The 12894-nt window shown below is 28.3% G+C and overlaps 1 protein-coding gene across 1 annotated transcript in view; it reads right to left on the bottom strand.

The window, feature by feature from the left end:
• The window catches only part of futsch, a 33434-nt gene extending 22383 nt beyond the window's left edge, over positions 1–11051 (bottom strand). The window contains exons 1-2 of the mRNA XM_070647910.1: positions 10738–11051; positions 9989–10565 (exon numbers count right to left, since the gene is read on the bottom strand). Of these exons, the coding sequence (XP_070504011.1) occupies positions 9989–10214 (226 nt within the window). The 5' untranslated portion in view covers positions 10215–10565; positions 10738–11051. The remainder of the gene's footprint in view (positions 1–9988; positions 10566–10737) is intronic.
• Between the last annotated feature and the right edge of the window lie 1843 nt (positions 11052–12894).

The following is a 12894-nucleotide window of genomic DNA, read 5'->3' as shown; positions in this document are numbered from 1 at the left end:
TTAGAGCTCAGTTGCGTCATTGCGAAATAAATTTTGAAAATATACATTTAAGAAGAAGAAAAATGCCAATGCAGCATGAAAAAATTGCGCAAAATCGGCAAAATGAAGAAAGAAAACTGATGACTATTCTATTAAAATTAAAATCACGTAATGAAGATCGAATGTAGTTATGGGCAAAAAACTTCCGTTGCCACTGTTGTCGGCTATTTAAGTGCTAAAACAATAAATTCGCTTTCATGCCGTCTCAAAAATGGAATCTGACGAAAGTAATTATTAAGCATTTTATTTCAGATTTACAGCATTTTACTGCAAACATTGAATTATGAATTCTTAATTGAGTCTCGCTTGAATTTAATAAAACGATTCATAACTAGAAACAAAAGGAACGACAAAATGTCATGCTAATCGTGTACACACTGGAAGAACCCGTTCTTCAAATGATTCAAACTTAGATTTCATAATTCATTGCATGATTTTTATTAGAAAATGAACCCAACTGTTAACATGAAATTTTTTATGACTAAGCTGGTTTTTTAAGTCAAAAATCTGCATTGTTCTAAGCAGAAAATTTATTCCATATCCATGATCCAGAGCTTTTATATTGCTGTCCCAAACTTTTTTACGTCATCTATACAGATATTAAAATTAAGAGGAGTGTAACTGATATAATCGGGTCAAAAATTTTTTGATTGACTATCCATACATACTCCAAAAATTTGGGCAATAGGGAATATTGTTTTAATAGACATCAGCTATTGTTTAAAAGCATTTAAATCGTGGTAATAAATAACTACTTCAATTATAATATAACATCCCCATGACGAATATTAAATGAATCTGTTCGTGTGAAAACAAACAATTGTTAGAAAAATATCATGCATGAAAATTGAGTATTTTCAAACCAAGATATAAAACATAAACAAGTATGACAAGCGCAGTATGTGTATGATTGATTAGTGGTATTAAAGCTTCATACAGAATTCGCCGAAATTGCTATGCTTAGCTACAAATGGTACAAATTTGTCTTCAGCTTCCAGTTCAAATTATGAATAATGAAGTTGATCTCTGAAATCAAACCATTTAGTTTTCTTTAATTAGGAAAATATTTTTTCTCCAAATACTTCTCGAATTACATTCCCATTAAAATTCAAGACTGATTTTTTGTTAATAATATACTTTGAAAGCCAATAGAGAAACTCAATCTTACCATATTGCTTGATAAGTTCATTAGAATTCAAACTAAAAGCATTTCGGTCATAAAATACCGATATTTATTTTATTTATCTTACATAATTAAAAAATCAATTAAGAAAATTGCATCTATTCTTATGGGAATCGTTTAATTAAATATTATGTCATCGTTCAATTATCCTCAGAAGCAGCATCAGTCTTTCTTTTCTATATTGTGACATCAATATCAATGAATGATTTTTTTAAAATGAACATGCCCCATTGATATGAATAAAAATGAATCTGAAAGATGAATAGGACAGAATGAGTTTTCAGGTAATCCAGACATTCTTTTGAATCAACTGACGTACCTTTGACGTCAATTCAAATGAAAATTTAATTTTCGTTACGACAAAATAGTCTGGATAAAATTACAATTTGCATGATATGTACACGAAATTATTAATACTTTATCTCGCAAAAATACACTCAACGCATAATTTCATTTGATCATTCTTAATTATCTAATTTGTACACATTTGTTCATTTTAATGAAGTATTGCATTATTTGTATCGTCTTGAAATCGAAAGTTACACTTTCATAGAATTTACAGTTCTGTTTTTATCGTTCATAATGTAGCTTAATTGGAATTAAATTTTTATAAAGGTTTACTATCTCAATCAACAGTTTTCAGTTATTTAATTCTTTCTCGCATTTTGTTTTTTCAGCTACAGTATCAAACCAAAATCATTTATTTTCATACATGCGCATAAACTATTTTAAAGTTTTCACTGCGAATTTTTATATCATCATCATTTTCAATAATATGGGTTAGTTGTGAGGTAATAAAAATACAATTTTAATAATATTACTTTTTAAACGTTTTCATCAAAATCACTTAAAATAAAATTCACACTGCAGTTTCTCTGCATAAATACATACATGAAATATGAAAAATCTCGACATTGATAATTTGCTAAGTTCTTGTAATCAAAGCAAAGGACACTCATGAACATGCACAAGTGGTTAAATATGTGAGAGCTTTCACTTAAAAATGTTTAAACGCTTTGAACTGTATCTTATAGATTTTATTTTAGCTCTTTTTAATGCAATTATAATTTCACATTTTGTTGCATCCGACATTTGCACATTGCGCATTAGATTTAATAGTAACGTTAAATCCTACTTTAAGCAGTGCTAAAAAATTTCCTAAAACATAATGTCTTCTGAAAAAATATCATTATTTGGTGTATGGATACATAATGTATGATGTATGAGAAAATCGATATTTCTTAACAGTAAAAGGAACAATTTTCTAACTTTTAAAAAATCAAATATTAATAAGGAAAATTATAAAACTTGTGATTCTTGCTTTATTAAATAATTCATATCAAAAAAGAAATTTTAACTTTTTGATTTCTGAAGATTAATAAAATTTTAAATTAATAAAGTGCACTTTTCCAGCAGACAATTTTCTAACAGATTTTATGAAGCATCCTTCATCCTATATGCCAAATAAAAAATTTAATTGAAGAACTAAGTGATGTAAATTGCACAATATGAATATGGAATTTCATAATGCAAATTCTGATTTAATACAAGCAATTCAGAATAGAATTTAATGAAGAAAAGAATTCAAGCCAAAATTGTAAAAGCATAGAACTTTTTTTAATTATCTCTGAACCAACTTCAATTTCATTCATTTTCCGGGTGTGTACTTTCGAAAAGCTTTTTTAAAAATTAAGGTCAAATTGAAATTTAATTGCAAAGCATATTGTTAGCATTGCAAATGTTAAATAATCTGGTTGTTGGAAATATAAATAAAAAAATTATTTTCTTTTAAAGAGAAATAACAAATGGATTTGCAATATTAAAAAAGAGATTTTATTCGCAAATTGCATTGGCCACGAATTTTTTTATGCCGATAATTGTGTGTAATTTAAGTTCAATGCACAATATATGTGGTTAAATACAAAACATGTTACCGCTTTAAACAAAAATCCATTGAAGCATTTGTTTCTATTTTAAGAGTATTTTAGTCAATGTAAAAATTACATTTAATTAGTTTGTTTGATACTTAAACATGAATGTTTTAATGTGTTGATTGCTAAATTTGGATTTTGTCAAGACGACAAACAACTGAGACCCAAAAACCTTGAACAGCTGTGCGAATGTTTCTAAAATTAATCCATGCTTAAGAAGAAGATAAAATTCTCTAACATTTTATTTCGTTGGCTGAGAGAAGAGATATCACAGTCGAATGATTTTCTTCTGTGCCCAAACTCGATATCTTAGTCCAAAAAATACTTTCTCAAACCTTCATTTGCTCTTTTAGTTTTATTCATTTGGTTATTATTATGTGAAATATTATCCTAGAATCTAAATATTGAATAACTTTGACATGATTAAATTAAATTTTTCATCATTTATTTGAACAAATTAGAATTTTATACCTCTGTGATGGCGTGCGTAACAGCCCAAATCCACAATCTACCTCCACACATTAATCGTCGCCTGATGTATACAATTCATGAAATGCCTTCAATCCTTTCATAGCTTGAATTATGTAAATTTGTACGAAAATAAAACAATTTTTTCTCTTTTCTCATAACTGATAAGCTAACACAATTGCTTAGCAAAATTTCTATGACGGCACGCAATTCCCTTATTTATTTTACCAGTTTTACTCAAAAATATATTTCATTTAACATATTTTTTGAGAATAAGGCAAGCACTTAATTAATCAACAAGCTCACGACAGTAATTAAATAAAATATAACAGTTAATGTGTACGAGTATTGTTAAAGATAAAGGAAGAAGTGGAGCAAAAAAATTATCACTCAATTATTAACACGATTAAAAATTCGGAAAATCAAAACTAGCTAAATCAAGATTAGTAAATATTTCGAAATTCAGCTGATTAAAAAGGAATAAGTTAAGTGGATTCTGTCATTCTTATGAACATTAAGTATGATGGAGATTGTCCGTTTAATGTTACAATAAAGATAAGAAGAATAAAGAACGACAAGAAAAGAGACTGAAGGAAATTATCAGTGCTTAGCAGAAAGAATGTGAAGGTTGCTAATGTTTTCAAAGGACTATCTTCTTCATTCCTCCATCTTGTTTTCTAATCCCACGAAAAATATTTCACAAACATAATTTAAACCTACTCGTTTGAAATGTTTTTCGATACAATTTAAATAAAATAAAAATTTTGGTGTGCCAAATGAGGTTCTTCATAAATAAATTGCTAATTTATTAAAGTTTAAATAACTGCAGAAAACCTTGAAATATTAATGTAATAAACATAAGAGAAATGGCAAGTTACATTTTTAAATGTAAACAATGTTACATAAAACAGAACGGAAATATATCAATGCCATTTCATGCTTCAAAGTAAATAAAATCTTTTTTTTTTTGCAGAAACATCATTTACAATTTATTGTTCGCACTATAGCCAAATTAAGTAATAAAAAAAATGAAAATATGAAAACTTTTGCATTTAATATCAAAAAGTCCAAGGTTATATAAATGTCATTACATTAATATCTATTCTCTTCATTATATTTCTTCCGGCATAAAGAGAAAAGGAAGGAAAATTTCTTCTTTTTTTATTAAAATGCCGCAGACAAGGAAAAAGGGGTTCTAAAGAATTTTTTTACTTCCTCCTCTTGAGTTTTTTGTCATCATTTCTTTAAACTCAATGATCCATATTATTATAAAGCATAAGCTTCGTTGAATTTCAGAACTTGTGAACGTGATACAAAAAACCCTTGTCGGCCAGAAAGATAAAGTGTTTAGTCTATTCATAAATAACATTTTATGAATGTCAAATATTTCTATAAACGTATTAGTCAACCCAAACAGACAAGGAGCATGCTCATGAGTATTCTTGGAATATTATCACATCATTGAATATTTTTAATTATATTAATTGAGTATACTCATGAGAACGCTCAATCACGTGAGTTAGCTCATTGTCTGTAAGGGCAATGTTGACGATGAACATAAATTTAAGTACAGAAGTGATTTTTTCTCCCATCGCAAATTCTGATTTAACAAGAAGTAATGTAAGAAAAACTATAATGAAGAAACTTTGATTAATTCAACACAAAAGTCGTCTGGCTTTTATCATTCTACTAATAAAATGTTATAAAAGACCGGATGAAAAGAAAATCTTTTCACATTTTATTTTCCATATTTTTTATCAGCACAAGTCGTACTACTATTGATTGCATATAAAGGGGTCAATTTAGCATTTTATCCTTGTTAATATATAATGGTGCTTGCATAAAAGAAAAATTGCGGTCTGGTTATGGCAATAAATGCCTCGCATAATCTTTTTTTTTAGATAATAATAATTTTTCATTGAGGAGATACTTTAAAAAGAATTTTCAGGCAGAAGTAGTGCTGCATTCAAGCTTTTTGAATGGAAAAGAATCGGAAAGTGTTAAAGTTCAAAAGGTAACTTTTTGTTTTAACCCTTCTTTGTTTTCAAAGATTCCGATTTAGAAATTTAAAATCTTTACCCTTCTCAACTTTCTTTAACATTTTCACTATATTCAAGTATTATACCTGAAACTTCCATGCTTAATGGAAAAACATAAATTAATTCTCATAGGTAAAGCTTTCAAGCTAAATTCAGAAAAATAAATTTACTTGCTTTTTATAGAATACCTTGTTGAGTATTTCATAAAAATTCCTTATTTTTCCATTCACTCATTGAGTAAACAAGAAAATTTCATTACATTCTTAAGAGAAATAAACGAAAAAATTGCATAGAAAATAAGTTATGTAATATTTCCTCTTTTCATTTTATTTGAAGCATTAAAAACATTCATACTGAGTGCTGGAATCTAAAAGGAAAGGAATTTTATAAAAAAAAGAATATATCGTGTGATGTGATAAAGAAGGGAGTATAAAGGCTAAATGAGAAAAAATAGCAGAATGCCTACAAATGTTATGGAAAAGTCTGTTTCCTCTCGCATGAAAACAGATCAACAATAGCATGGGAAAAAAAACTTTTCAATTAGAATGATGCATCATGATGTGAAAGTTTTTTCATTAAATGTAAATTGAGATGGTGTAAAATCTGTTGAAAAATTGTTAAACATTTAAAGTTTTTAGACAATCAAATGCCTGTCGACTAGAACTTACAATTGTATGTCAATTTTATAATTGTTCTTTGACAACATTTTATTTTACGCCTTCAAAGTGAAAATATATATTAATAGGACAACTAGGAATATCTCCTCTTGTTACAGACTCATTCACCAGAAAAAAGAATACAAAGAATAAATTTATGATGTGAAAAATCATCAACAGTAAAAAGCATAAAATAGGAAATGAAATGTATGGAAGGAGTATGTCTGTGTCTGCCGCATCATGTTAGTATAATAAATGATGTAAGAATTCATGACAGAGGAAAAAAATCAATTTTATTCGGAAAGAAAGGAGAAAGATTTCAAAGAAGAAAAAATGGAATATTTAGAGATAGGAAGCAATAAAATGCTTTCTTTAATGCCAAGAAAACAAAATCACATTATTATGAAATCTCTTTTTATCCTTCAATGTCGCCAATTGAAAAATGTTGACTTTGTTTCTCTATTGTATGAGAATATCAGGACTATTACTAGATCGGCAGATTTATTTAACCCAACTTTTCTGCATTGAATTCAAAATGAAAATTTTCTGACCCACTTTGAATATTTCATTAGTAAATAAAGTTTCATTTATTTTATAAAAGCTTATTTCCTCATCATAATTCATCGAATCTCAAATTTTCATATGGTTTTATAAGAAAAAGCTATCCAATATGGAATCAATGGTAAATGCAAACTAAGCTCGAATAATTGACCTATCCTTAAGTTTACATAGTTTACATATTTATGTCAGAGGTGTACAACCTTTAATTTTTCGCGGCACACCTTAGTGATAAGCCATGAACAGAACATGACATACGCTTCATGGCATATTTAAAGTGTTTTGTGCACCATGACACACAGGTTGCCAACCACTGATTTATGTTATGAAATGAATTGAAATAGAATGAAAAATTACATTACGCAACTATCGAGAAATAGAATTCTGTCTAGCAGGTAGGTATTTCAACTTGTTATAATTTAATACGTTAGCAAATGATATGTCATCCTTCAAAGTCAAAAAGCCGCACAAATAAATCAATTGTTTCTTTTTGAAAGAGACTAAAAGTACATAAAAGCTTCCTCATTTCATTACTTCTTCTTTCCTAATTTTTGGCGTATATTTAGCAGCCAGGGTTGATGGAATCACTGAGTTGGAAAGTTTTGCTTTGATGCCTACAATAAATTTCACGCAATTCTCTCTTTTTTATGATTTTATTTATGCTTTGAGAACTATAAATAAATTTAGGAAATTATTTGACATGAGAATTTGAAAATGGGTTTGAAAACATAAAAAATATTATAAATTCTCTCTCAAACCACGTAACATATTCTGTCTGGAGTTTCATTTTTTTTCCTTTATAAAAATGTCAATAATTCTGATATAAAAACTTTGTTCTGAAGTTCAATCCCTATGTAGAGACAAATTGAGGCATTAAATATACAAGACGAAAAAGACTATAAAAATAAATCCGATATACTCTGTGAAATGAGCATATTCCATGTATGAGCAATGGCTGTTCGCTTCATTCTCTTCTTACATTCTGAAAAAAAAAATTCTGACTCTATCGATCCAATATACCTTGCCAACAAAATGTGAAATGAAAGTCGCTCTCTAGTCTATGTGACAGCGGAATACTGAAAACTTCCACCTCTAACTTAAATATCAATATACTTGGTGTGAGAATGGGAGCATATAAAAATGATGCAGTAGGATCAGATGCAGTTCTTTTTTGTTGTGAAATAATGCAAAAAAGTATTAAGAAATAAAAATGATTGTTCCCGATTGTTCATGAAGATAAAAAAAAAAAATAATATTGAACCAATTTTGATCTTTGAAAGCAGTTAAGTTTTTCCTATAGGAAATGCTTTAAAACTCAAAATCCATGCAATTGTTGCTATATTTCCGACAGCTGATATATTTCGACAAAATGCCACACAAAATTCATAAAAAATTCTTAAATTTTTTATCATACTACCCCACATATTTCACTGCATGACATGATTAAATTGTTAAAAGTTTAATGAAATAATTGATGTGATAAAATAATAACTAATTATTGCTCCCTTCCTGTAATTAATTACGAAGGTACAATTCATATTAAATTGACCTTTAATGACAATTTTAATGTACGAAAAATCATGAATGTTTTTTCACTAAAGCATACAAGATGTGTATTTTTGCTATAGAAAAGGTTACACCCTAATGCTTGTTCTGTGAAACTTTTCATGAAGTTATGTCCGAATATTGTTGACATTAAAGTTGTTAATGATAATTCTACCTGACTTTTGATTTTTAATGCAGTCGACATGCTGAGGAATCGTTTTAACAGAGATATGCGTGTAGAAAATTAAATAGATTCCGTTAAGTTTCACGCAGAGTTAGAGAATTTCCGGACAATACTTAAACACTTTAGGTGTGAAGGCAAGCCTTTTCATGTAAATAATTAAATTAGAATTCAATATTTTTTGGTATTTCAAAAAACATTCTGCTCAGAACGATTAATTGACATTTAGACATTATTAAAATTTATTGATTAATTATTCGGGTCGAAAAACTCTCGAAAATTTAATTCTTGATAGTAATGGGTTTATACTACAGTTTATTTATAGATTAAATAATTAGTTTTAATAATTAAGTAACTTGTGCTAACCCATATATTTTTTATAAGATAGAGATATGGAAAGCTGAATGAAACGAAAGCTCGATAATTACAATTTTTCACGAACGGAACGGAATGTTGCTATTATTAAAGTTTATAAGATAAATTTAATGTTAATTTCTGTTGAAATATGAAATCAAAAAAATGTCGAGCACTAATTTTAAATGCGGTCGTGTAGAAAGTTTGCATAAAAAAGTTTCTTTTGGAAGAATTTTTGTGCTTGCACCCTTGGAGATATACATATTAGGGTTAAAATTATCTGAAATGTAGTTATTGAAATACAGAAATAAATACATAAAATGAAGATTCTAATCCTAAGTAAACACCCACACCTAAAGCGAAAAGGGAACGATGAACAATTCCATTACATACACATTACGACACAAAAATCAAATAGTTCAAAAGTTCAAGGAGAGTTTCTTTCGTCCTATTTATCATTTCTCATGCAGATCAATTTCTCGAGCAAACACTTATGAAATTTACCTTTCCACTTTATCCAATTTTCTATTTCTCTATTTTTATGCGAGAAAAGTAAATACGAAATGTTATTTAATCGTAGCAAGAAATTTTGCATTAAAAATGACATTCAATCGCTCAAAGTAAAATTGCTATTTAATATTTCCAAACAATCATTGCTTCTGCTTTTTTATAAGAAATTCCATATTAATATTCAGAATGTGCTTTAAAATCTAAAGGCAGAATGAGTAAAGCAAAGAAGTTGAAAAAGGGATTCAAATAACTATATTTCGTTAATGCGGCATACTAAATTATGCAAATTAGAACTGTTATTTCGGTTAGTAAAAATGCAAGAATGAATGAAAGAAAATGTGTGATTGTGTTTAAAGATTAAATTAAATTAGTCCGAAATAACTTTATTTCATTGGAAATTTTTGGCAACGGGCAAAACATGGCATTTAGAAAATGTAGTAAAAATATTTTTGGATCAGTTAATAATACCAAGTAAATGAGCATCATTAAGTAAAAATATTATGTCAATGTTATATCAAACTCACCCTTCAATAGCTTTTGAAGAATAATATCCTTGTGCTCTCGAGAGTAAGGTTCACCAATCACAATAAGAAGATAACATCCAGTTAATGGACTTGGTGGACCAACTGCTAAGTTTAAAGATGTAGGTCCTTCTGATGCAGTTTCAATCAGTGATGTATTCTCACCAATCGCATCCCCACCACTTGGAACTGCAATCGAGTCATTCTTATCTTCGGCCATCGTATCCATTTAATGGATTCCTGCTTTGAACGTGCTATTAAACTTTTGCAACTTAAACTGTCTCAAATTTTTTTTAAACTTTTTATTGTTTTTTCGTCTTCAACAATGAATTCTTTCTATGGTATGAAAGAAACTTTTTTTTTACTTTTTTTAATTCGCTTTGCTCGTTAAGTTAACGAAATGAATAAATCAATATAGCACAAGTAGGTTGGTAGCTTTAAAAAATACTGCAACAACGTAACCGAATTATTTTTTCTCTCTTTATTCTTGTTACCAAACGTATTAGTAAAACTTAAAGACTTTTTTTTTTGAAAATTTTCAGTTAAAAGAAAGAAGTAAAAATAAAAAGAAAATTTATGTCTGCATATAATGGCCGCACCCGAAAAAGGAAAGAAAAGAAAGAAAAACGTATATTGAATAAGAACAGCTGAATTTGATCGCTTGTAAGTAGATGTTCTATTTCTATTTCACACTCGCAGGCTGTTAAGTTATACTAAAAGCACACAGCACTTTGCTATTACCCAACACTCACAATATGTATAAATGTACTCTCGCCAACAACAATGTTTCCTTTTTCCTTCTTTCTTCTTCTTCCTTTGACGAAATTATCGATTTTTCACTTCTCTCCTTCTCTCTTTTTTCTTTCCTTATTATCCTTTAAATAATGTTTTAATAGGATAATCTTTAACTGTCTTAACGTTTGCTAAATGATTTCTTTAATTTAGACCGCAAATTTAATTAACAATACCAGAATTACTTTTGAAAACTTTCAGAAAATTTTATATGGAAATTTTTTTTCTTCTTTGCTGTGAAAATTTTTCGACCGGTGTTTAAAAACGTGTCTGATCTTAACCACGGTGAGGAATGGAATAACGAAAATTTGAGAGAAAATGCAATCGGTTTTTGAGTTTCGTTGTGAATTGCAAAAGTTTCTATTGCGCTGGTTAGTGGGGATTTGAAGCATGCGCACGTCTAAATTTACATAATCAGCTGTTGATGTTTACATGCGGAATAAAATTTGCCGGTTTAATTTTTGTTATGATAAAACCATGGAAATACGTTTTAATCATTTTTATAATTTTAATAAAAAACTTTTTCTTAGCATTAAGTATGTAATAGTTTATAAACCGGCATCGATTTTAGTTAGAATTTACTTAAAAATCGTGAATTATTAAAGACATAAATTTTAATTTTATTTGTGCTATATATTTAAACTCCTTTAACATTACGCATCTTGCTATCCTTCTTACACGAGTTTGTATTGACTTTTGCCTGCACGCAGGCGTTGTAAAAAAGCTCTGCATATGTCAACATCGATCGCTCACGAATTGAAAATTTTCGACGCAATGACACGAAATTTCCCCACTTTGTATATAACCTTTAACCGTTAAACCGATTCAAAATCATTTATCATTTTTCCTAGTATCTTCACAAAAAGTTACATTCATTCATCAAATGAATATAATAATAGGAGACTATGTAGTGCGTATATACATAGCTATAAAAGTATTTTTATTAACATCATTCATGAAATTCAACATAAATATGGACATAAGAGAGAACTATCAAGTGAAAATGAAAATGTACTAAAAACACATCTGCAAAAATCAGGAGATAAGTTGATATTCCATAAAAATGTAAATTTTCGCATGAATTATGAAATCTCTACACCAAAGATAAATTATTTTCAAAACATACATTTTTCATGTTAATAGAATCAAAGCTTTTAAATAAACATTTATTTGAGTTTGGGTTAACAAATTAATTATTCACATAACAATGTCTGTTTAATCTGTTGAAATTTTCATTGTAATATCCTCAATTCTAATTCCAACACAGCAACGGATTTTGTAAATCTGAAAATGCAAATACCATAAGCTATTGCTTGATATGATTTTTCAAATTGTTCCACGTTTACTCACTAGTATAAATTTTGCCATTAAAGTATCATAAAACACACAAATTACACTCCATAGAGAAATATTCATTTACACATTACTACACATGATTCTACACTAGTATTTTAATTAACACTGTGTAATGCTATAGTATTACACAGCAAATTTCCTTAAAAATTGCATTTACTAACATTCACAGGGATCATTTTAAATTTTATCTAACAACATATTAAAACATTGCGAATATAAATCCATATATTGAGTTTTTTAATTTTGTTATACCGTAAATTTTATTTGATCCTTACTAATTCTTTTGGCCGCCTCCATGTAGAATCCAAATGACTCCCATATGGCATCCATATGGAGGCGACATCCACTAGGTGTTAATAAAAGAGGAGCGTAACCTTTAAAACTCCAAAGTGGAGCCTTCTTCATTTGTGTCGTATGAATATTTATTTCTCCTTTAATAAGTAACCAAATTATTCTTAAAGCTATCCTTTTTCAATTATCACACAATTAACACAAACAACATGATGCATATCCATAAATATTTATATTAAAATCTAAAAGCATTTATTCAATCAAATGACATTGTAATGCATAATCGGAGATGAAAATTTCAAAATCAATTTGATTCTATTGATTTTCTTGTTTCATCTTTCTTTTCCAGCTATTCAGCAAACGACATGATATTAGATGATGAGAAAATGTTTTGGTTTTCAATTTCAATATTTTTCAATATGTGCTATCATGTCTTCATATGCAGCTTCGATAGTTTTAAATATTTATTT

This window comes from Chironomus tepperi, unplaced genomic scaffold (genome assembly GCF_022539635.2).
Source record: "Chironomus tepperi strain 1889 unplaced genomic scaffold, CSIRO-AGI_Ctep_v1 contig_376, whole genome shotgun sequence".
Classification (NCBI taxonomy): Eukaryota; Metazoa; Arthropoda; class Insecta; order Diptera; family Chironomidae; genus Chironomus; species Chironomus tepperi.
This window is presented reverse-complemented; position numbering and strand designations above follow the sequence as displayed.